Below are 25,171 nucleotides of genomic sequence, written 5' to 3'. Positions count from 1 at the left end.
ACAGCACAAGAATGCAAGAACTCACCAACAAGTTAAAAACAAGCCATTAAGTCTGGGCAACCCGCCTCTTGTCTTTTCAATCATTTGCAAGTGTGTGAAAGCAGACTCCAGAGCCTGACATAATGAAACTTTCCTGACCTTTCTGCCATTCCCACTGCCTCACTATTAAAGAGTGTGAGGTGACAAGCTGGACTCTTCCCTGGAAAGGAAGGATGGGACATTTTCTTTTTGTCCACGTTAGACAAAGCCCTTAAAAACTCTGAACCGTGCAGATTGAATTTACCAAAAACCATCCTCTAAGACTGCATAAAAACAAAGAATGGATCCAAGTTAGATCAATGTCACCATTTGCTCAGGAAGCTAGAACATTTTAGGAACACTTTTAAAACAGTAAATCCATATCAAAGCTCTGCGATGACAAGTGGAGAAAATCCAGAAGAGTTTCTGAGGCCAACAGATCATGATGCTCAGTTTCTTAACAGTTCACAGCCTCAGATTATAGACCAACCGAAGTGTAACAACTCCTGCTGGTTGGACAATTATTATAACCACATGTAGTCTAATGTTGTGTAATGCAGCGCTGTTCAAACACACATTTTGTTGAGGTGCTAAATTTGCCAAATTTACTTCATACATGAGGTAGAATTCAGGTGAAATGTACAAAATGCACAGGAAAGTGTCTGTATTTGACAGGGTTCAGCCATAAAATAAATGGTATTTTATGAGTTTGATATGATAGATTATAGTGTTTTCTCTTTATTAGTTTGATGTTGATTTTCCCCCTACATTTCCCCTATGTTTTAAAGAAGTTTAGGTTCATCTTTAAGAGGGTTAGCAGCGCTGGTTTTTCTCCTGCATGGGCTCTTGTAATGATGTCTTGACCTACTGTATTGCCTCGTGAGACTATAAAGTGACTAAGTACAATAAAATGGATGGCTGGAAAAAGAGGTGATGAAATTCAAACAGGCATGTGAACTTCTCTAGAAAACAGAGGTTCAGGAATGCAGCAGCCATCTTAACTCTGAAGGTACAGGAGGATTCAAAAGTGCACAAGCTGTCCAACAGCGCTCTCTACAGGTGAGATGCAGTATGAGCAGGTGAGGTGATGCAACACCTTTACTGTTCATGTGCAACAGTGGGATGGTCACTTCTGCAGCATTGCATCTAGTTTGCACACATGCACCAAAAATATATATTGAAAAGTTACGTTGCATTTTATATTGAATTGGTGATATTGTATCAGATCATTTCTGCATTTTGAGACTTTTAAAACGTTGTATTTGTTTAACTGTTTACTATTGAGCTTAGTTGTCTTTGTAATTATGTTCTTATTTTATTACAAAAGGCTGTTCTGCTTTTCTATTTGCACCTTTTATATGTTTTAATGTTTCCCCACTTTATCACTTTTCAAAACGTGTAAAAGTAGAAGTACAGAGTGTAGGAATACTCTGTTGCAGTAAAAGTCCTCAAAATGTTACTCAAGTAAAAGTAGAAAAGTATTATCATCAAAATATAGTTAAAGTAGCAACAGTAAAAGTAGTCATTGTGCAGATTGGTCCATTTCAAAATAATATATATGATATGTTTTATAATGATTGATCATTAAAGTGTTCTCAAAGCTGGTAAAGGTGCAGCTAGTTTGAATGACTTTGTATACTGCAGGGTAGCTTGTGAATTTACTCCAGGTGGAACTAAAGTCTGATTTAACACTTGATTATATTTCACATCATTAATCCAAATATGTAAAGAAACTAAAGGTATTAAATACATGTAGTGGAGTAAAAGTACACCATTTACCTCTGAACTTTAGTGGGGTAGAAGTACAGAGTAGCATAAAAGTAGTACTTAAGTACAGTTTGAAAAGTAGTACTTAGTTACTTCCCACCACTGACAATATTTGGCTGACTTCATAAACAATCTGACTAGATTACTGTATCTAACTACAGATTAACTGTAAATAAATTAAACATTTGCATAATTAAGGCACTTTGCAACCTTGTGTAGAAAGATGCTTATTACCTGTAAGTAGTGTATAACCATTAAATATCTATTATATTTCGTAATCGTGAAATACCTTGTAATGTGTGATAAACATAGACTGTATATATAAAGGTGATAAACTGACGCACTTAATAGCCCCACCACTTTATAGATGACGACGGACATTTTAGTCGCGACTTCTGTTGAAGCCGACAGTCATTGGCTGATGTCTGAACATGCTGCATTCTGATTGGCTGCAGTCGCTGTCACTCAATCTCACGCTGCCAATGCACTTAACCACTGACCTACTAACACAGATACATGTGAGTCAGTAGCCACCTTGAGAGGGAAAAGCCCAGGGAGGAGAGCCAGGTACTTCACAACTTGTAGGATTTCATCGACATTTTATTTTAGCAGATGGAGAACGTACACTTCACTGCTCCTGACAACTGACCAGACTCCAACCAAGGTAAAAAAAATAAGTCTTTATTTAAAGGGTGAACGTGAACGCAACCTCGTTCTTACTTCCAGTTTTCTGCGGGATGGTGTTGTGTTTACGTGTTGGGTAAAACGTGGAGAATCACAGCGACGCTCAAACTAGCTTAATTTTTAATTTCTTGCGTACTTTAAATTCAGAAATAGCCACGTTGATATTCACACTACACGTCAAACCAAGCTCAAGTTAATCGAGCTAATGTGTAGTAACCCGGTTATTACTGTACTGTATTTTTCGCATGTGTATTATCTATTAAAATAGGCATAATGGCCTTTAAATGCAACATGTATTATCAGTATTGTGGCACGTAGGCCTATTGGATTGCGACATGGTGTTGTAATCCTCCTAAATGTGGCACTGACGTTATCAAAGCCGTGTTGTTTTGGCACTGTTAGTTATTTTAATTCATTGTGCTGTACTGTAAAGTCTCCTCACGTTGGTGGACTTTTCAGGGCGTAGATAGAGCTTCTGCAGCCGGCTGTGTCATGAGGAAGCTCGGCCAGGATGTCAACAGTGAATGGGTTACATTGTACCAGCATGTTACACAGCGATCACCTTCAATATCACAGTCCTTTATTCGTTACACACAGGGGAAATGCACATTGTTACAGCAGTATAGACAGACGAATCATGCAACACACTATTACAAAAATAGGTATTCAAGATTCAAGCCTTTTATTGTCATTTGCATACAGTGTAGTTATGACAATGAAAATCTTAGGTCACAGGCTCCTCCAACAGTGCAACAACAATACAACCGATAATAGTGCAAGTAATGCATATTTGAAATAAAATAAAAGTATGCATTATTTATTAGTAAGCAGTATTTATAGAATAAAATAAGTGTAACATTGTAAATACTGTCTGCTAGCTTGTTGATTGCAGTGGTGAATAACAATTCAATTACATAACATATTCTCGTTGGGATGTATGTAGCAGGCAGTAGTATGTATAATATCTCACACCTGTTGTATTTGAACTTAAAAGGGGAGAACACACCCTGTGTTATTGCCACATCATTGCATAATGTCTGCAGCCAGAGAAAGTGCTGGCAGTGTTACACCAGTACATCCATGTGTTTCACGGACACAATGACAGGGACAATAGGACGGGATGACGGTCCGGTTTATCCCCTCCGCAGGCTGCATGCACCCGGACCCGGTCTGAACCGACGGTGAACCCCCGCCACCCCCCGCCCAAACCGAGCTCACGTTGCGGTAATATTACCACCCATTTTTGTCACGTGGGCTCCAAATATAGTATTGATGTCATATGTTGGCTCGTTAGGAAAAAGATTCCTGCATAACCCACAGTGGAGAGTCACACAATCTCAACATCTGGACATGGTTTGCGCTGAGAACATAGACAAAGAAAAGAGTGGCTGTTTCCTTCTTTTTTTTAAATGGGAAGATCAGGCATCAACAATTTCACAGTTCAAATTGAAGGCTATTAAAAGAGCAGAGGTGGAAGAAGATTTTATACTGGAGTTAAAGTAGAAGTACCAGAGTGTAGGAATACTCTGTTACAGTAAAAGTCCTGCATTCAAAATGTTCCTCAAGTAAAAGTAGAAAAGTATTATCATCAAAATATAGTTAAAGTAGCGACAGTAAAAGTAGTCATTGTGCAGATTGGTCCATTTCAGAATAATATATATGATATGTTTTATAATGATTGATCATTAAAGTGTTCTCAAAGCTGGTAAAGGTGCAGCTAGTTTGAATGACTTTGTATACTGCAGGGTAGCTTGTGGATTTACTCCAGGTGGAACTAAAGTCTGATTTAACACTTGATTAGATTTCACATCATTCATCCACATCTGTTAAGTAACTAAAGGTATTAAATACATGTAGTGGAGTACAAGTACACCATTTACCTCTGAACTGTAGTGGGGTAGAAGTACACAGTAGCATACAATGGAAATACTCAAGTAAAGTACAAGTACCTCAAAATTGTACTTAAGTACAGAACTTGAGTAAATGTACATCGTTAATTCCCACCTGTGCTGGGCTAAGTAGGCTTGTTTGGGATCCTGTTTAATCGGATTAAGAAAAGGTAGCAGGCTTAATCATTGACTTCCTAAATGTTGACCCAGGCCTAAGTCAGTATATATGGGACACGTCTCCACACCCTGAGCTTCATGTCTATTATTAACCTTATTTCTACAAGCCGAACACTTTCTGCAGCTGACATACTTAACATTAGTTATGTTTGAGGGTGTTAGCAGGAGTGTGTGTTGTGCAGGCCTCATGTTACAGACGGCTGTGTGTGTGTGTGTGTGTGTGCGTGTGCGTGTGTGTGTGTGTGCGTGTGCGTGTGTGTGTGTGTGCGTGTGTGTGTGTGTGCGTGTGCGTGTGCGTGTGTATGTGTGTGTTCCAGCTCGCTCCAGGCCACGTGTTATCATTACTGTAGCCCTTTGTTCCTTCTTCTCTGGATGTATGCAGAACAGGACATGTTGCCTTTTTAAACTAATGGCACTATGATTTGTAGCTTAAGCTCAATAAATCATAATTACAAAGCAAAAATGAAATTTGATACTAATAAATCATCCAAAACATGAACATCGACTCATAACATTACAAATATATCTATAATTAATCTGATTGTATTAAAGGAAATACATTACTTTAGAGTATTGTTTATTTGAACATGAAACTTTTGACATCTAGAACTTCTCTCCTTTTCTGTCATTCCACAGATTTCCTCAACTGAAGTGGATTCGTCCAACGTGGCAGTAACTAATGCTGCATTCAAGCATTATGGTGTACAGTTGAAGACCTATGAGCACATTAGCCAACAGTTAAAATATGCAATCAATCAAGCAAGAGGTGGACAGCGAGGCCTACAGTGGAGACGATGCTCTGGTCCTGGCAAACAGAGACGTGATGGGCCACAACATCTCTGGCATTCCCTTCAAAACTAAAACTTCCTGTCGCAGGAAAAGAGAGTTCATCCCAGAGGAGAAGAAGGACACCATGTACTGGGAGAGGCGCCGCAAAAACAACGTAGCGGCCAAACGCTCCAGGGAGAAGCGGCGCATCAACGACATGGTGCTGGAGAACAAGCTGATGGCCCTGGGAGAGGAAAACACCTCCCTGAAGGCCGAGCTGCTGTCCCTGAAGGTGAAGTTCGGCCTGGTGAGTCTGGCAGCGTATTCCCAAGAAGTCCAGAACTTATCCAGCTCCAGCAATATCAACGTCTACCAGGAAGTAGTCCCACCCAGCGCCAGCCAAAGTTCTTCCAGCAGGGTTTTGGAGCCTCTTCACTCACGCAGCAGCTGCATATCAGTCATCAAGCATTCACCTCACATGCCCGAGACTCAAGGGGTCAAGAAAGAACCAGCAGAGAACGCACAAGAGAGAAGAAGCCCCTACGAACTGTACAGAAACTACATCACCAGCCCTCTTTCTGGAGTCTATCCGCAGCCCGCCGCCTTCCTACATCTCACCCGATCCTCCAGCAACTCCCCCAGGAGCTCAGAAGATGGCGCTGTTAGCAAATCATCCGACGGTGAAGATGAGCAGCAGGTCCCCAAAGGTTTAACGCCGTCTGCAGCCGACCCACGAAGCGTCATCGTCTCCACACACAAAGTGCCGGATGCCAGTTGTTCAGCTTTGCCCCACAAGCTGCGGATCAAAGCCAGAAGCATCCAGATTAAAGTGGAGGCCATCAACCCGGAGTACCCTGTCGCAGTCTCAGAAGAAGGAGGATTCTCCACTCAGTCGTCCCCCTGCCCTCTTTCTCTCCAGGTCACCAACATGCAGAACTGGAACCAGCAACCGTGGCACAGAAGCAGCTCAGACACACTGCAAAACAAACCCATCGCGGAGGTTAAAGACCGCTCCTATGCACCCTCAGAGGACTTGTATCTGAGACATGGTCCCCCCTATCTGCCTGCTCTGAAAAGACTGATCCAAGCACAGCACTCTGGGTCTCTGATGGACTCGAGCAGAAGCACAGAGTCGATATCGAAAGGCTGTTCCTCTGCATGACCGTAGTGTCTTTTATACTTCCCACTGTACTTGCTGTTGCACTGTGTGGTTAAACAAGGTTTGGATATGTGGTGATTTTCAAATGTTGGAGCACAATGTAAGGTTGAAAACACATTGAGGAGGGGAGGAGCTACCTGTACTGTAATGTCACATTCAAATATAATGTAGGCCTAGAATAGCACAGCGTTATTCATTTCATCAGTACAAAAAATTCTGTTCACCCGAGTTACTCTTCTATATTCATACAAATACTGCTTTCATTCACCTTTTCCAGACCACTGCCACTACCTGATCTGTACCGGAAACAAGATTTGTTCTGTGCATGAACGCATTTTAGGTACTTTTTGTCACTGATATCATTTTACGGCAATTTTGATCTAGTGCTGATATCATAAGGTTCTATTTTTGTATTTGTAACATAAAAAAAACCCATTCAAGTTCATATAAAAAAAATGTTTGTTGAATATTGTATATGTACAAAACACCACTTTCAAAATAACAAATGCTAATAATAATAATGAACACATAAAAACTGACAAGACATTGAATATATAAATTACATTTAAAAACATATATAATATCTTTAGAAATACAAATAATAAAATATGTAGAGTGGGAATTTTACAACCCTTAAATTTGATATGAAAAAGTATCTTAGGTTCAAATAAGTATACGTAATTTTTCATCGTTGAATGACCTTCCCAATTACTTTATTAAACCAATGCTAACATTTTAACAGCTTTTCTTTGATAATATATTACGAAACTAGCTCCGTATTTTAGGCATTCTTTACAAAAACAACTTAAAAATTATTAATATAATAAGGAAAAATCTTAAATTTCAGAACAAGTCAAACCAAAGACAGCATTATTTTATATAAATCCCAGAAAACTGCCGTAATTCCCACCATTTTGTTCAGAATTGTTCAGGTTTTTTCCACAAATCAGGTTTCAGGTACAGATCGGGAAGCACCAACCACTCTCTGTGTCAATGAAACGAAACACTTCCTGCTAACTCATTACCTCAAGGTAGCTGGAAGGATTTAATTGGGATAAATCAGTTGAGTTTTAGCAAGTGGCTTGATCAGGAATCTAAAAAACGTCATGTTAAAGTTGGGATGAATTGGTATGACCTGACTCTCTTCTTTAGTCAGTGTAATGTGCCTAAAGGAAACCAAGCATTGACTGCCTAACAAAACATATGATATTACGTTTACCTGCCACTATTTGAGAAGTTACAGAATCATTTACCAAAGGCTAATTGACTTCTATAACTGGGTCTGCCCTTCACTATAATGGAGGTATAAGTCGAAGGCCCCCGTTAGCGCTCTGCTTTGCTTTAAAGCTGTTTCAAATGAGGTATTATGGTTACTGGATCCATCTGTATTCTGGTGTGGTGCCAGGTCTACTTACCTCTGCTTTGAGTGAATATCGTGCCATGCTTTTTTCTATTGGTTTGTAATTATCTGCACAATTTCCAAGACGTTCCCTAAAAGAAATGTTGTAATTTGATACTCATTATAGGGGGAAAGAGATGGACTATGATTCAAATTAAGTGCAGATGAACACCCGAACACCTGAACATGCAAAACTACGGATTTTTCAAACAAACCAACCCAATTAAATGCCTTTTTCTTTAGTAGAGGACACCCTATTTCCCCTAGAATTGGTACCAAACTCAACGTTCTTTTATGGAGCTTTCTAACAATCAGGACCCTAAATGCAGCCTTTCTGTCTCCTCCTGGTTGACCAATCAGATCTTGGATATGTTGCACTCCATTGTCTCTGCTGTAGTTTTTGAATATGCATAACAAGTTACACACCTGGGCTTTTACCTAAGCATTTTTAAAAGGCTCTGTTGCACTGGTTCACCGTTTGCCAAAACGCTTTTTTCTTTGTTTTTTTTGTGGATTTGTAAACCTGACCTGGTTTAAACTGAGACTGTGTTTGAAACTAGCTGGAGATTTGTGATTCTGACGGAGCTGAGAACTGAATGACTGAATAAGCACAGTGTATCCTCAATCAATTGACATCTGTTTTATCAAAGAGTGTCCAGAGATTCAGTGTGTTATCCGCTCGATTGAATGCATTTTTTAATTTCCTTTTGCTATTTGGTGGTGATACAAACAAACCTCCTGACCTTCTCTGTTGTTCAAGTGCATTCCGAATCTGAACACTTTTCTCAAGGTTTATTGTAACGGTGAGTTTTGTTCACAATAAATGTCTAATCACTGAATCGAGTATTCTTTTTTCTGTGTATTTCTTTAGATGATCGGTTCTTATAAAAGGAAAAGTAGGTAGAAAATACCACAAGGAAATATTCCAATACATCATGGCTCCTCCAACAGTGCAAAACACAATATATTCAAGACATAACAAATAAATGCGGAAGTTAATTAGTGCAAGAGGCTTATGGTGCAAGTACAATGCAGGGATAAGGACTTAATAAACTATATATGTAAATAGAATGAGATAAAACAGAATGTATAATTGTAGAGTGAATTAAAACATTGTTTATTGTAATAATATACATATAAATGTGGTCTGTGAACAGATGAGAAACTTCACAGAGCCAGTGGTGGAAAGTAACTAAGTATATTCACACAAGTACTGTGTTCAAGTTCATATTTGAGGTACTTTATACTACTTTATTTTATTTATTTAATAGTTTATTTGGCAGGGACAATGCACAGTAATGAACACTTAAAACATTAAAATGTGTCAAGCGTAACAGTGCGAGATTTAGCTTTGAGCTCATTTTCACCCGCAGTCCCTCACATAAAACATTTAAGAAGATTACATTTTACAAACATAGCAAAAACTAAATACATGATATGCAAAAAGTGCAAAAGAGCAAGAGCAGCATACACGAGTATTTATGACATGGTGATACAATATAGCAGCAACGACATGTAAAGTACAAGAGAAGATACAAGAGATACCTAAAGTACAAGAGGAGATACCCCTGTGTTAAAGTGCATTTAGCGGTGATAGCACGTCTGTTTGTTTCTCATCCATTCTTTGAGTTGACCTTTGAAGCTATTGAGAGTGGGACAGTCCCGTATCTCAGTTGGGAGGCTATTCCAGAATGAGCTGCCTTTAACGGAGAGGACATTTTGTCCACAAGTGGTCCGTCTCCATGTAAACATTTATAAATAAAGCACATACTTTTAAAAGACTTAAAATTGTCAAAGCTCAAGAAATTGTGTTTTTCAAGGATGGTAAAGTGGTGGTATAAATAGGGCTTTCTGTCAAACACCTTGATAGCTCTCTTAAACTTCTACTCCACTCCATTTTGCAAGCAAATGTTGTACTAGTTACTTTATTAATTCAGATATTGACCCACAAAACTTTAAAATAAGATTATTTTGTATAGATAAAACAATTATATTAACATTCAAGATATCAAGATTTTCTGTTCAAATATATTTCACCATGTGCTGCTTTTGCTTTAAAATATTTAAATATATGTTCAGCAATGAATACCTTTACTCCTAATACTTAAAGTACATTTTCTTCAGAGTATTTAAATACTGTAACTTAAGTACCATTCTCCATGCAGTACTTCTACTTGACATTTAGTATTTTCACAGTGCTGTATTAGTACTCCAGTAAAGAATCTGAATACTTTGTCCACCTCTGCACGTATGCAATACTTGTACTTGTAATTAGATATAACATAAGTGTGTGGCCTAGATATTTACCATAGGTATTCTTATATATTACTCAAATCCCTTACAAAATACATACATGCGATTAACCTAATCTTATCATTTGAAATGCATTTCTCCCACTTCCTTTAATCACCCAGAGCCGTTTTGTATTCACCATGCTACAGACTCCCTGTCACGTGACGCGCCACCACGTGACTGTGTCAAAGTTGAAAGTCAAACACAACACTACAGCTCTTCTTCAGCATGGCGGTGCAAGCAGGACACCGAGCCCTGCTGCAAGGTGTGTGCCGGCTGATAGGAGCCTCCTCCAGCTGCAGAACACATGTCTGCTCCGGTACCGGGTGGCTCTCTTCTCTCCCGGGGACACGACACTACAGCTCGGACCCGAAGGAGGACCTCCTAGTGAGGCACCTGGAGGGAGAGGACTCCGGTAAGTCCGCTCACATAGTCACTCTGCCCGGTCCAATGTCGGTGCTTAGACCCGTTAAGAGTTACAGCAAACGGTAACCGACGGTGAAACGGTTTTTAGAGCCAGAATGAGCCACGAAGGAGCCATTCCGGTGTCTGACAGCAAAGTAGAGTGTACGCAATGACGTCATCTTTGTACGTGACAGGCAGCCAAACATTCACATACAATATCAGAATCAGAAAACCTTTATTCGTCCCACAGAGTGGACATTTACATATTTTACAGCAAGTATAGAGTCAAACATAGCTTAATATTAATTAAGAAGCATGCATAGAAATATAAGATAAAAGTAGGAGTTACAATATTTACAATTTACAGATTTATTACAGAAGATGAATTGTCGAACTAAGTTGGGGCCCAGCAATAACGTAATATGAATGAAGCGGTTTATACTATTTCACATAAGTATTATTAAACATAAGTAGTATTGCACAACACATAGTCTTTGTTGTTGTATGTGTGATGGGGGTCTACCAGGGGCCGTGGTGGACAGCTACAGGAAGGAAGGAAGGACCCAGACAAATAATGTCTTTTAAATATTCCAATGAACTGAGAGGTTCAGGTGCATACACACAAAATACATAAATAAGCCAAACCGGACAAGACAACATTTTTTTTTTTAGCTTGAGGGCTTTATGGTGGAAATAACTCACACCAAAAAGTTATATAAATATTTTCTAAAACTTCTCTGCCTCTACATAGTCCCATTAATAGACCACTTTCCCTCAATGGGAACTAAGTGTACATTTAGGGAAACATATTGATGCCTCTGTGAGCTTTAAATTAGCAGATATGGTCTAAAAATGTGTTTTATTGACATCTTCAGCTCTTATATCAGTATGGTATACTATTATATTTCCTTTATGATGCTTCGATCCAAGGCGACTTACAATATAGTGCATTCGACTATATGAAGAACTCAAAAGCAAACATCCTGCTGGTACAAAAAAAGAGAATTCCTTGATTTGGTCCTTTTTGTTTTGAAGACATGCTACTCTTCATTATGTTGTATTGACCTCTGTGTGTAATTACTAATCAGCGTAATGTCTATCTGTCTTTCAGGTATTGTTGTCGTTGGGATAAATCGACCAAAAGCAAAAAATGCCATAAGCAAGAATCTGGTCAATATGGTATGTATTGCTTGTTAACTGTTATCTAATGTAACATATATATTTAACCAAGAGGCTTTTTCTTTTAAAACGTGTGTAAAAGGTTTTTTGTTCTGCGTTCCTGACCTGGTGTGTGTGTGTGTGTGTGTGTGTGTGTGTGTGTGTGTGTGTGTGTGTGTGTGTGTGTGTGTGTGTGTGTGTGTGTTGTGTGTGTGTGTGTGTGTGCTGTGTGTGTGTGTGTGTTGTGTGTGTGTGTGTGTGTGTGTGTGTGTGTGTGTGTGTGTGTGTGTGTGGTGTGTGTGTGTGTGTGTGTGTGTGTGTGTGTGTGTGTGTGTGTGTGTGCTGTGTGTGTGTGTGTGGGTGTGTGGTGTGTGTGTGTGTGTGTGTGTGTGTGTGTGTGTGTGTGTGTGTGTGTGTGTGTGTGTGTGGTGTGTGTGCGTGTGTGTGTGTGTGTGGTGTGTGTGCTGTGTGTGTGTGTGTGTGTGTGTGTGTGTGTGGTGTGTGTGTGTGTGTGTGTGTGTGTGTGTGTGTGTGTGTGTGTGTGTGTGTTTATCGGTGCCTTTGTTTGTTAATACAGTGAGTTTTACGTTTAAATACTCAGACCATTTGAGACTGTATCTGTTGCTTTGGTCTTCCAGATGCTTGAGGCTGTGGAGGATATCAGGAAGAATAACAAGGTGCGCAGCGTCATTATCTGCAGTCTGGTTCCTGGGATCTTCTGTGCAGGTACACTCTTTGTTTATTGCATCAGACGGCTTTATGACCTGACTCTAAGTAATCTAGGGGATATTATTCTGACCCTTGGACCAAGTACAGAGAGTTGTGTTGTTAGAAAAATATCACACTTCACCGGCTTGAGCTTCAATCTCAGGATCCATGTATTTGTGATCCTCTCCAGAATGGAAGTAGTCATCACATACAGAGCATCAACTAGTTCCTGAACAGTGTCCTTCACATGCTGATATACAAGAGAGGGAGTTACACAGTCACAAGATGGAGGAATAGAAAGCAGTATTCAATGTTTAGTTCAGATTAGCTCCACGTCAGAAATGATCATGCTTGTCATATGTCTATCTCCATAGAGGCTGAATCATCATGTTAATCACATAGCTATCATATGCCTCAAACAGTCCTGATGCTCTTCTAGGTAATCATACATCCTGTCATGTACACAGCTACAGTTGGGATACCTTTGTTATCATGTGGACTCTGATACTGGAAGAGTACATGAATTATTCCTGGTTTTTGCACATAGTGATGGTCCACACTTCATGCCTCTCTCTGATCTCTGTGTGCAGGTGCAGATCTGAAGGAGAGGGCCAAGATGCAGCAGAGTGAAGTGGGACCGTTTGTGTCCAAAGCCAGAGCGCTCATCACAGAGCTGGGTACGGACCACAGAGGATGATGTGTTCAACGTGCCTCACTTTCTTAATCAATAATAATTAATGACGTTGAGTTGCAGATCTTGTGTAATTTTGTTATAATTTTTCACTTTAAAGGGGCCCTATTCTGTTCAATTTCAGGTGTATATCAGTATGTAGTATCTCTACTTTAAAGAGTCCTCTCCTGCTGATGTTCAGGTGTATATCAGTATGTAGTATCTCTACTTTAAAGAGTCCTCTCCTGCTGATGTTCAGGTGTATATCAGTATGTAGTATCTCTACTTTAAAGAGTCCTCTCCTGCTGATGTTCAGGTGTATATCAGTATGTAGTGTCTCTACTTTAAAGAGTCCTCTCCTGCTGATGTTCAGGTGTATATCAGTATGTAGTGTCTCTACTTTAAAGAGTCCTCTCCTGCTGATGTTCAGGTGTATATCAGTATGTAGTGTCTCTACTTTAAAGAGTCCTCTCCTGCTGATGTTCAGGTGTATATCAGTATGTAGTGTCTCTACTTTAAAGAGTCCTCTCCTGCTGATGTTCAGGTGTATATCAGTATGTAGTGTCTCTACTTTAAAGAGTCCTCTCCTGCTGATGTTCAGGTGTATATCAGTATGTAGTGTCTCTACTTTAAAGAGTCCTCTCCTGCTGATGTTCAGGTGTATATCAGTATGTAGTGTCTCTACTTTAAAGAGTTCTCTCCTGCTGATGTTCAGGTGTATATCAGTATGTAGTGTCTCTACTTTAAAGAGTCCTCTCCTGCTGATGTTCAGGTGTATATCAGTATGTAGTGTCTCTACTTTAAAGAGTCCTCTCCTGCTGATGTTCAGGTGTATATCAGTATGTAGTGTCTCTACTTTAAAGAGTCCTCTCCTGCTGATGTTCAGGTGTATATCAGTATGTAGTGTCTCTACTTTAAAGAGTCCTCTCCTGCTGATATTCAGGTGTATATCAGTATTTAGTGTCTCTACTTTAAAGAGTCCTCTCCTGCTGATGTTCAGGTGTATATCAGTATGTAGTGTCTCTACTTTAAAGAGTCCTCTCCTGCTGATGTTCAGGTGTATATCAGTATTTATTGTCTCTCCTGTGACATACATACTTGAATGTTCAAAAAGCTCTTTATTTTTCTCATACTGCCTGTGCTGCAGCACCTCTTTTCACCCTCTGTCTGAAACCAGAGCCCAGTCTGCTCTGATTGGTTAGAAATGGAAATGAACAAGCTTTCCTTCATTTTCCTTCAAGTCGTCACAGCTCAGAGCAGACTAATTCAACTTTATTTCATAGTGAGTACCTTGATTATTAATAAGGAACTATAATGCACTTTAGTGATCATGTTTTAAGCACTTTTTATCTTCTCAACTTCAAAAAAGCTGGAAACTCATCACAGTATGGATTTTAAAGTTTGGGCACTTCGGGAGAACATTTGGATAAAATAGTTATGTAAATGAAACTAAGCCTAAGTGAAACAGGAGTTAGTCTTACAAATTGTCGCTAGCTAATGTCCTTGTTTCTTCCTGTCATTCCTTTCTAAATACAAACCTTGCCCTTTAGTTGGTTAAATGTGTGTGTGTTATGTCTCTTGATGGGTGAGTTACTGTATTTTCTCTTACAGGTAACCTGCCAGTCCCAACGATCGCTGCGATTGATGGAGCCGCCTTAGGAGGAGGCTTGGAAATGGCGCTCGCCTGTGACATCAGAATAACCTGTAAGACTCAATGGAACTTATTTCTCTCTGTTCAGATGAGTGCCTCTGGTCTGTGTACAAAACACTGTAGATTGTGAACAATCAAAACAAGAGTATGGTTGACTTGTCAGACAGTTACTGAAAGATATTAATTCATCCAATAGTTTTTTTGTCATTTTAAATAGCAACATATTATCCAATCCAACTTTATGTATACAGCACATTTAAAAACAACATAACATATATAAAAAGCAGCATGAATACATTTAGACAAAACAGATAGGACAAAAAACAAATGTAAAAACACGAGACAATAAAACCATACTTATAGCCACAGACTGAAAAACTCATACGTGTTACATATTATGTGCGAGTGCTAATTCTTCACTTTGTTCCCTCTAGCTAATACTGCGAAATTGGGTCTGGTTGAGACCAAGCTTGCTATTATTCCTGGAGCAGGTAAGACTTTCCTAATTTCCAGTAAATCACTTTCTGTTGTCTGCACCAACTACCCTTCATGGGCTGCAACGAGTTAGAGATTTAGAAACTGTTTAAAAAGAGAATGCATGATTATATGTTTTCTTAACGTGCCATGAGGCCTGCTATAGATATGCTATTTAAAGGTCACCTATCATGCTATTTTTAGGCAATAGCATAGGTCTCAGATACATAAAAATATATAAAAAACATGTCTATGAAGTGAAACAGATCACCCATTCTAGCCATGCCTCATATCCCTCTATTTCACTTCCTGTTTCAAAAGTGCTGATTTGGGGTATAAAGCTTTTAAAAAAAAAAAAAAGGAGGGGGCTGAGCTCATGCGGGACCCGGCAGCTACTGTCTAAACTAAATACTGCCGTGATGAAACGCCATATCATGGATTATCAAGGATTCTTTCTGAAACAGTATGGAGCTCAAAGGCTTTCTCTCTTGCCGGTTATACCACAAGGTGAGTTCCTTTTTATTTCCTGCTTCTTCACACACATGCTCTCCAGTACAGGTTAGCTCTGAGTGTTAGCGATGCTAATGTAAACACCGACCATATTACGTCCAAAACAGTCGGGCATTGTTTCTGATAGCAACGTTTCTGATAGGGCCGTGGGTCCACATTTCAGATATTACGTCATATCGGACGCAAATCTGGATCAGCTCCGTTGTAGCCCCGTTTTTAGAGATTTGGGTACGGAGAAAAAGAGAGGGTTTTATTTTCTGACGCTGCGTGAGTTCCCCGACTCACCGGGGACACATATTTATGTATAAAAGACGTCAAAAAGTGCATTTTCCATGATAGGTCCCCTTTAAGGCCAAAGTCTAACAAAGGGATTGTTCCTTCAGGATGAATGATTTACAGAATTTACATCAACTCATGTAGGCTGTATAAGAGTGACAGTACACACCGTTCTTTTGTCAAACTTGAAACAGGCATATTGTGATTACAAAGGGAGCAACTTTATAACAAAAAGCCCTGAAACATTTGCTAGCAGGCCAACCCGATAATCTTATATGCTATAAAAACGGTTGTGCAATACCACTGATTATAATATTCACTTTCGTACAGATTTATGGTACCTCACCTACTTAATATGTTCATGCACTTTTATAATCCTGCAACTCATTGTTATACATTCTTTTCTTTTTTTACCATGGATTTGTGCTGAATTGATGCCTTTAAAAAAAAAAGATTATTATTGCATTTAACAGGGTTCTTACGGTCATTAAATACCTGGAAAAGTCATGGAAATTCAAAATGCAAATTCCAGGCCCAGGAAAAGTTATGGAAAACAATATTTTTCCCAAAGTTTTGGAAAAGTCATGGAAATTTAACTAAATAATTTATATTTTATCTAATCGCCGAAATAGTAATACTATAATGATAATAAATACTGTGTCGTATAGTAATGAAACGTAAAATGGCATTTAACTGACGAGGTGTTTTGCTGGTGAGAGATTTTAGTTGCTTTAGCGTGTAGAAGCTAGTAAGCCTACTATTTGATTTGTTTTAGATAGGCACAACATGTTTCATATGCAGACCATGTTAAAATAAACCATTTTCAGTGGTACCGCTGAGAAAGAGTAATTTTTTTGGTCATGGAAAATTAGGTAAAGGTCATGGAGAAGTCATTGAAAATCATTGGTGAAAAAGTGTATGAACCCTGAGTTAACCTTTTTATCTGCACTGTCCCTTTGCTGTAACACTGTAAATGTCCCGACTGTGGGACAAATATACGATTTCTGATTTCCATTCTACAATGTTTTGGCAAAAGAGTTAAATATTCATCATATCTTTTATTTTTAGAGGTGATTTTGGGCTACAGTGTTTGTTGTGGGAACTAGTTTTTCTGATCCCCTGTCCGTCCCATGCAGGCGGGACGCAGCGTCTCCCCCGGGCCATCGGGGTCTCTCTGGCGAAGGAGCTGATCTTCGCGGCGCGGGTGGTGGACGGAGCCGAGGCGTGTCGTCTGGGCCTCGCCAATCACTCTGTGGAGCAGAACAAGGTGGGAGACGCCGCCTACCTGAGGGCTCTGGAGCTGGCCCGCGAGATCAACCCTCAGGTAACAACACAAGAGAACATCTCTGACCTCTTTACCAAGGAGTTATAATTATAATATATAGTAGTTATTTTTTTACTGATGCCTGGGAAGCACATGACAGTTATCTAATCTACTAGTGATGAATGGCTGGATTATACACAGAGGGAATAACAAAATGCTAATTTGGGGATGAATGTCATGACGAAATACTCACATTTAATTGATTTTAGGTACGGAATAATATTCTACTTCAAAACAATTGACACTTACATCAAACACAGCAATTTATAAAACCTTTTGACCTTTTTAAAAAGTCACTTTCTTTGTAATCTGGTTCCTCAGGGTCCAATCGCAGTAAGGATGGCAAAACTGGCGATCAACCAGGGGATAGAGGTAAGTCTCAGAGGTCTCTTATTACTTCTGTTTTGTTCATTTTACTTTTTTTTATCTTTTAGGGTTTCATCATGGCCTGAACATAAGCAGTTCTGCTAAAATGTGGCTGTATTAATACGTTGAGCATGTGATTACTGGCTTTGTACTTGGTATTTAAGTATAGCTTGTTGTGTTTATTGTAAGACCTTAGAAAGTCAGCGGGCTCTTTGCAGGAACAGTCATGCATGTTAAAGCTCTGTTGTGAAAAGCATCCTGTAAATCTCCCCTGCCTGCAGCCACCCTGCCATGTGACTCCCCCCCCCCCCCCCCCCCCCCCCCCCCCCCCTACCCTTTTTAATATTATGTCGTAATAATCTCACCTCATTCTTTTGGGAGCCCGAGTTAAAAAATTAAGACGTGAGAAGAAAAGAATACTATTGAGCTGCAGTGTGAACGTTCACTAAGAGATGCCACTCTCTTTCAGGTGGATTTATTAACAGGTCTCGCCATTGAAGAAGCATGCTACGCCCAGGTGAGTAATACACAATAATGTACCATGCTGTATGAAGTATTAATTTGGTTGGCAGCCTCACTCTGCATCGGCCAATCGGCTCGCTACTCCCCTCACTGAAAACACACACACAGAAAAAAAGAAATATATATTCTGTCACAAAATAAAATCCCACCTGTTAAGCTTGTACCCAGGTCTTAAAATAAAAAATATAATAATGACATGAGGATATTTCGAACTTATGCAGCAACACTTACAATGGTCTTATTTAAAGCAAAATCGTCACTTTTCCTGTCCATCAACAGGACTGGGCCTTCCAGAGAGGTTGTATTCTACTGTCGGGGGCTTTTTATATTTAGTCTACCGTCATCAGTATAAAATATAAAAAAACTGATTGCAGGGTCTCTCCCAGAATTGGAAAAAATGCTTCAGAGCTGCGTTTTTGTCATACTTACACGTGTGTTGTCTTTAAGGTGATCCCCACTAAAGACCGTCTGGAGGGTCTGGCTGCCTTCAGGGAGAAGAGGCGTCCTCAATTCAAGGGCGAGTGAAGCCTCTCTGCCTTCAGAACGATCACAAAGTGCTGCATCCGGATCTCCTCCTACTCCACTGCTTCCAACACATTTATGGGTGAACCTGTCAGCACATTAGCCTGTGCAGGACCCAGAGACTGCCTGCAGGGCATCAGCGGTCCTTCAGGGGTCCTTCAGGGGTCCTTCAGGGGTCCTTCAGGGGTCCTTCAGGGGCCCCTCCTGGTTCCTGATCCTGCCTGAGACTCCATGGCTCAGGTGTAACGCTGGGTGTGTCCAATACAACCAGGCAAACTAACCAATCATTGGCCCCTGCTCACAAAACGTACCTAATTAACACAAAACATGACTTCATACGGTTATTCCTCTGTGCACTGTGACGGACAGGTGGTCCCTAACCTCTCTGACTAATGAACCAATTAAAGAGCCATTAACATTTCTAGGTTATAGATTTTTTTACTTAAATAGAAATGTATAACTGTGTTCAAAACACTATATAACACCACAGGTGTCTGCATGAAATACAACTAACTTCCAGTCCAGAGGGAGCAATATAGGATTTGCAATGTTTGGATTTCTTTCTGATTTTAGTGCCTCTGCCTTTTTGCTGTAGTAACAAAAAACCCAGTGTGACCCATGATGCATTGGCTGAAAATGAAAGGTGTTTATATATATATCACTGACACATGGGCCTAGTGTGTAGTACTAATGAGTTGGTTAGAAATAATTCAGATGATTGGTTAAATAATTAAAACTTAGCTATCAGTCTGTGACAGAAACCCAAAATGTTGGTTATCTTAAATATGACATTGCAAAAACACATGATACTACTTTGGAAAAGAAGTACGATTAAAAAGCTCCAGGTCCACCGACACACTGTGAGGTGTGTAAGCTGCTCTTTCAGTAGAATGGATGCTTGTACTGAAATAATCTGCGGATACAGGGCATTACATCTGGTTTAAAGCCCCGGAGAAAGTTAGTAAGTGGACCTTGAGATTTTTTCCCCAAGACATATTTTATATTCTTGTTATTTTAAGAGCCAACTTCTTTTAATGAAAGTGTCGATGAATGAATCAGCCTCTGTGTAGATGATATAATGTGATATAAATAAAACTTGTGTCACACTGAAATTATTCTCATTTGTATGTTTTTGAGCAACATAATGACTTGAACACATTATTTTGGGACTTGTGATTTGAACCCCTCATATTAAATACAGATAGAAGATGGTGGAAACGGATAACTGAGCACTGTTAAAGCAATACAATTACGGATGTTTAATTATAAGGGATGTCGATTTAGTATTGAAGTTCAAGCCTGAATCGTAAGTTAATCTTTTTAAGTAGAAAAATAACATGTTGGAAACTGACAATTCACTATCACTGGTTTTAAATGTCCTTCACACAGAGGTCAATGTTTCCCCAGCTCACATCATCCTTAACCTCAAATCAAAACACACACACACACACACACACACACACAACACTAGTTTAATGTATCAATAATTATAAAACATATATATATTATTCTGAAATGGACCAATCTGCACAATGACTACTTTTACTGTTGGTAATTTTGGTTGGTATTGGTATTTTTCTACTTTTACTTGAGTAACATTTTGAATGCAGGACTTTTACTGTAACAGGGTTTTCCTACACTCTGGTACTTCTACTTTTACTCAAGTACAAGCTCTGAGTATACTTCTTCCACCTCTGTCCACAATGTATTATTGCACCTTCATAAAATTGGGAGACTATGGCCGTAGAGAATATATTAATTTATATATATTCTCTTCGGCCATCTGTTCTCTTGTGCTGTGTAGAATAACCCTCATGGTATCCATGTGCTGTAGTGGTTCAGCTGTGTCCTTAATGTTGAGGTTGCCACCAGTGAAACGTTCGATTTCCTTTTGGAGAATTGTAGGAAAATCAATCATACAACAATTTCCGGTTATACAGAGGCTGAAGTCAAATCATGTATGAGACTGGTTTGTCCAAACTCCAGACCTTCTGTCCAGACGTGGAAATCATTCCATCCAGCATCTCCATCATCTTCAAAGAGTTTATAGTATAGTTTTGACTTAACAGGTACTACTTTTGACATTACTTTTTCTTTTTTGTATCTGTCTCAAGACCTAGATTTGTTTTGAATTTCTAATATTTTTTTGTCTAGAAAATGAAGTTGATAAATGTATCCAATGCATGTAGGATGAAAGATAGCCAGCCAGCGAGGCACTTCAAATGCATTTCTGTTTTAAGGAAAATAATGCGTCTTCTCAAGGGCTGCAGTGCTGATGGCAGGTCGGGGTTATGATATATAATATGGTATGCAGAAGGTGTGTGTGTGTTTGTGTGTGTGTGTGTGTGTGTGGTTTGTGTGTGTGTGTGTGTGCGTGCGTGCGTGCGTGTGTGTGTGAGCAGACTGTTGAGGTCCTGGCCAGCGGTTGCGTGCAGGCGGGCCCTGTGGCTTCGTGCTGCTGCTGCACACAACCTGACTTCAGGCTGCACATCACCACTGTGGCTGGCCTCCTTCCGGCAGATGTCCCAGCACTAAGCCGGGGGGAATCCCACCACAAGTCAAGGTTGCGTAAAGAAAGACCGGTTCCCCAATACTTGGAGGCCAGAACCCCAGCCGCTTCTCATGGGAAACGTCCGAGGTGTAACTGAAACGGCAATCCTTCGCAGAATTAAGTTTGTCTGTTTTTTAAGGAACCGTTTCTGTTACCGCAGGTCAGCCCTGTCTGGGACATGCACAGTTTCAGTTTGAACTCTTTCTCAACGGGTTGTTTTGGATCGAAAACAGAAATGAAGCTGATCCCAAACAGGATATATTGTATATTTTGGAGCACGCAAGTTGTTGTACAAACTACTTCAACATAGAGAGAAGTGCGTTATTCTCAGTGATGCGTAAAAACCTCACATTCATTGACCCAGCACCACATTTAGACATGACAGTTAGACAGTGAGCCTGCATTCATTTCATATATTATATCACACCTGTGCTTCACCTTATGTGACATGTACAAATGCGTTCAGTAAAAAAAAAGGCCTTTTGTTTTGGCCTGGAAGTAGAAATCTCAGTCAAGTATGTCAAACCTGGAGAAATAAACCACAAACATGTATCATTAGATTAAACTCAATGGACTTTTATTTCATCCATTAACACACACACATTCCTACACTGATGGCAGAGGCTATCACACAAGCTAGCCTCGACATTAGCATTCCCACACACACATACACTCTTGTCTATTCCATCAGGAGCAAATTTGGGGTTCAGTATCTTGAACAAGGACACATTTTTGCGGTAAATTGGCCCTTTAAAGCTGCTGCACAAGAGGTTTACCTGAGTAGGAAAATCAACAACATTTTTCACAGGTTGTAGGTTTAAAATAGTACATTCATTGCTTTTTTGTAATAACGTGTTATTCACATTTTTTATAAAAGCTAATGAGTTTCTCACTTTCCAATAAGCAAAACAACAGAAATGAGTAAGTCATCTCCAATTATTTTCCAATCATTAAGAAAGTGTGCCATTATAAATACTGAGGTCCAGATGAGCTGCATTTTGCCAGAAGGTCAGAGGTCAGTTGGTCTATCTGATGAACTAAAGAGCTCAATTACAAAGCATGTGTCATGACCAGAGAGATGTTTTACAAGTATACAATCCCATATATATCTTATATCTTTTCTATAAAGCATCCGTAAGGGCGGGCTTATTAAATACACTCTTTGGTTTTCTAGAAACAGTGATGCAGACCACATGAAATATGATGCTCCTACATGAGTGATGCAAAACTAGTACATTGGAATTCAACAAGCAAAACCAAAGAGGTGCAGTAATGCTAATCAATCAATCAATCAATCAATCAAGCTACTAGTCATGTGATATTCAGAATAAACCAGGCATTCACAAAAACATTGGCACATTTTTGGGATTTTACATCCAATTCATTTATTATATCACATTATTGCCAGTTAAATGCTGCTTTACGTTAAGTCGGTGGCTTGGACAATATCCCAGATTTGGGTAACATTTCATTTGAATTGCTCTCCATAAGTAACACACACATTTGTCTACAGAGGATTTAAAAAGGGTAAAGAGTGCTTCAATTATTCAACCTTAAAAATGTTATTAAAACGAAATAAAAGGAGACAATGTGGCCAAAGTTTTTTACTTGTTTGTATTGTGTTTTGAGGTCAGTTTTTCGTCATGTTGCATATTTTAAAGATATGTAATACTGTAGATAATGGCATTACTTATTGGAGCATCATGGAACTTTATCCTTATTTTTTTTAAATCATACAATAACTTAAAATCTGCCTGCTCATGTCAACTGTTTCTTATATAATAAAAAAATATCTGTTACTAAACTTTACTTTGATTTCGAAGAACTATCAACATTTTCTTGGTTTCTTCAATCAAGCTGAGAGTTAAGGCCATGGCACTCAAAGCACAGAGCACTCAGAGCTAAATATAAAAGAGACTCTGCTGCCACCTGCAGGTTTAAACAACTCATCATAAAACAAATGTCTGACTGAGTTGTATCCAAATTATCTCCCACAGACACAGAGACACAGACACAGAGCATGTGTATTCTTTATATTCTAAAAGTAGAATGAGTTATTCACATCAAACTCAGATCTCAGATTCAAAATCAGATTATAATAATGCCCTCACTTCAGAGTAAAGTAAGTAAAAGTTCTGCAAACAAAATCCTACTTAAAGGTGGGGTAGGTAATTTTGGAGAAACCAGCTCGAGTGCGCTAGAATTTGAAAATACACAGCCGGAAAAAATCTGCCACTTCCTTACAGAGCCCCTCCTCCAACACACACGAACGCGCACATGACCAATGAGGGCACGAGATAAGTTTGTGCACAGATGGAAGGCTGACAGGCAGGTAGGCCATCCAGTTATTTTGTGATTGGTCGTGCTTTTTACAGTATTACGGCTTCCACAGATGACATTTTTTTATGGATTTATTGTCAAAGCATTTAATGTATTCATTGCTATCGGGATGTTAAGAGCATTCCATGGACTATAACAAAAAGTGTTTCTGAAGTGAATTACCTACCCCACCTTTAAAATACCAAAAGTAAAAGTAGCCTACGTGTTATTATGCATTTTAAAATGGTGAAACTGTCACCAAACCTAATTTCTTAATCTGAATAAATAGAGGAATTCAAATGAGCCGCAGGCCACAATAACCCTGACCCACACCATCCTGACTGGATTTGTTATTGACAGGATGTAGAGGTTTCTTCACTTAATCCAAGAGGTTTGTTGGTGTAGGAATGCAGGAAGTTTGTTTAGATTCCCGGGGGTTGTGGTCATTCAGTCAGACAACTCACGTGTTTCTTAATATGTTTATTAGAAGCAGCATATAGCTTGAGTTTGGCGTCTAGGCTCGGGCCTCATCACTCCACAGATTTACAAAGAACATTGAGTGATGATTAGATAACTATTCCCCTGAGCCTACAGGTGGAAGCTGGGGTGGAAGCTGGGGTGGAAGCTGGGGTGGTGGTGGGGCAGGCCAGCAGCAGCAACATGAAGCGAGGCAGAGGCAGGAATACCTGGCAGCTTACATAGAGCGGCATGTTTAGGAGAATGTGTTTGGTTGGTTGTAAGAGGGACGAGGTGCGTCACGTGTTAATGTATCAACGGTGCTCGAGTTGACTGCCTGAACTAGCTCGCAGGCTTCTCCCCATCAGTTTGCTCACCCTTTGTAGATCTGAACCAGGTGTCCCAAAGTAACAAGCATAGATCTATAGAAAAGTATCTGTTATATCCAGAATGTATATCAAAACAAACAATATCTCAGGGATATATCTGTGATGCTGGTTAGTTTGCACTTACTCTAAACCTTCATTAAACCTGGAGCATGCACATTTAATAAGGCTGTTTCTTTATTGAGGCTGTTGCACTCATGACTTGCTACTGTAAACATGTGCATAGACTCACCTTGAAAACCAACAAACGCACCACAAACATGTCCGAAAGCGGGGATTGTACAAGTTATATTTACATTTGAAGAAATAATGCTCAGCAATCTTTGTTTTTAAAGCCATAATTTGGCATCAAAAAGCATCCCAAATAACATAATTTGTTTAAGACATGATTCATGTTCATACTGTACACTGCTGCAGCTCTCAGGACAGAAGGTGTTTCACATTTTACTAAATCAATGGCTGTTGGTGCAGAACTCAACTTATTTGCAACTAACTTCTTATAGAAATGTTTAAGTTTTGCAATTAGCTTTTTGGAATAGCGGCACATTTCCTGCTTATGTGGGTTTATGTATTTTGTCCTCAGAGGCACCCATAGTGATCCATAACATTGAGTTGAATAATGTCACTTTTGATTATCACAATTCTTCTTTTGTATTAGAAATCTGTTTAGGATTTTGTTTGCTAGTTATTCTGGTTGTTGGCAGATGTGACCCAGATCTA

The 25,171-nt window shown here is 39.4% G+C and overlaps 2 protein-coding genes across 3 annotated transcripts; both read left to right on the top strand.

Annotated features, from left to right (window-relative positions):
- The first annotated feature begins 2,302 nt into the window (after nucleotides 1-2,302).
- nfil3 (nuclear factor, interleukin 3 regulated) lies at nucleotides 2,303-8,705 on the top strand. 2 transcript variants are annotated; one of them, XM_034126035.1, is made up of 3 exons: nucleotides 2,303-2,449; nucleotides 3,618-3,693; nucleotides 5,172-8,705. In XM_034126035.1, the coding sequence occupies exon 3, from the start codon at nucleotides 5,281-5,283 to the stop codon at nucleotides 6,463-6,465; it is 1,185 nt and encodes a 394-aa protein (XP_033981926.1). In that variant the 5' UTR covers nucleotides 2,303-2,449; nucleotides 3,618-3,693; nucleotides 5,172-5,280; the 3' UTR covers nucleotides 6,466-8,705. The 2 variants fall into 2 exon arrangements, with proteins under 2 accessions (XP_033981926.1, XP_033981925.1); XM_034126034.1 differs by lacking the exon at nucleotides 3,618-3,693.
- Nucleotides 8,706-10,258: 1,553 nt separating this feature from the next.
- auh (AU RNA binding protein/enoyl-CoA hydratase) lies at nucleotides 10,259-19,851 on the top strand. The gene is made up of 10 exons (XM_034125778.1): nucleotides 10,259-10,568; nucleotides 11,670-11,737; nucleotides 12,355-12,442; nucleotides 13,015-13,101; nucleotides 14,706-14,798; nucleotides 15,180-15,236; nucleotides 17,142-17,329; nucleotides 17,651-17,701; nucleotides 18,165-18,212; nucleotides 18,665-19,851. The coding sequence occupies exons 1-10, from the start codon at nucleotides 10,382-10,384 to the stop codon at nucleotides 18,740-18,742; spliced, it is 945 nt and encodes a 314-aa protein (XP_033981669.1). The 5' UTR covers nucleotides 10,259-10,381; the 3' UTR covers nucleotides 18,743-19,851.
- The last annotated feature ends 5,320 nt before the right edge of the window (nucleotides 19,852-25,171 follow it).

This window comes from Trematomus bernacchii, unplaced genomic scaffold, assembly GCF_902827165.1.
Source record: "Trematomus bernacchii unplaced genomic scaffold, fTreBer1.1, whole genome shotgun sequence".
Taxonomy (NCBI): domain Eukaryota; kingdom Metazoa; phylum Chordata; class Actinopteri; order Perciformes; family Nototheniidae; genus Trematomus; species Trematomus bernacchii.
This window is presented reverse-complemented; position numbering and strand designations above follow the sequence as displayed.

Bases quoted from the DNA above. Each gene is read 5' to 3' on its own strand.
- nfil3 (XM_034126034.1), top strand. From the start codon at position 5,281: ATGCAATCAATCAAGCAAGAGGTGGACAGCGAGGCCTACAGTGGAGAC.
- auh (XM_034125778.1), top strand. From the start codon at position 10,382: ATGGCGGTGCAAGCAGGACACCGAGCCCTGCTGCAAGGTGTGTGCCGG. The intron at 10,569-11,669 runs GTAAGTCCGCTC...TCTGTCTTTCAG, and splicing joins CCTGGAGGGAGAGGACTCCG to GTATTGTTGTCGTTGGGATA. The intron at 15,237-17,141 runs GTAAGACTTTCC...CGTCCCATGCAG, and splicing joins TGCTATTATTCCTGGAGCAG to GCGGGACGCAGCGTCTCCCC.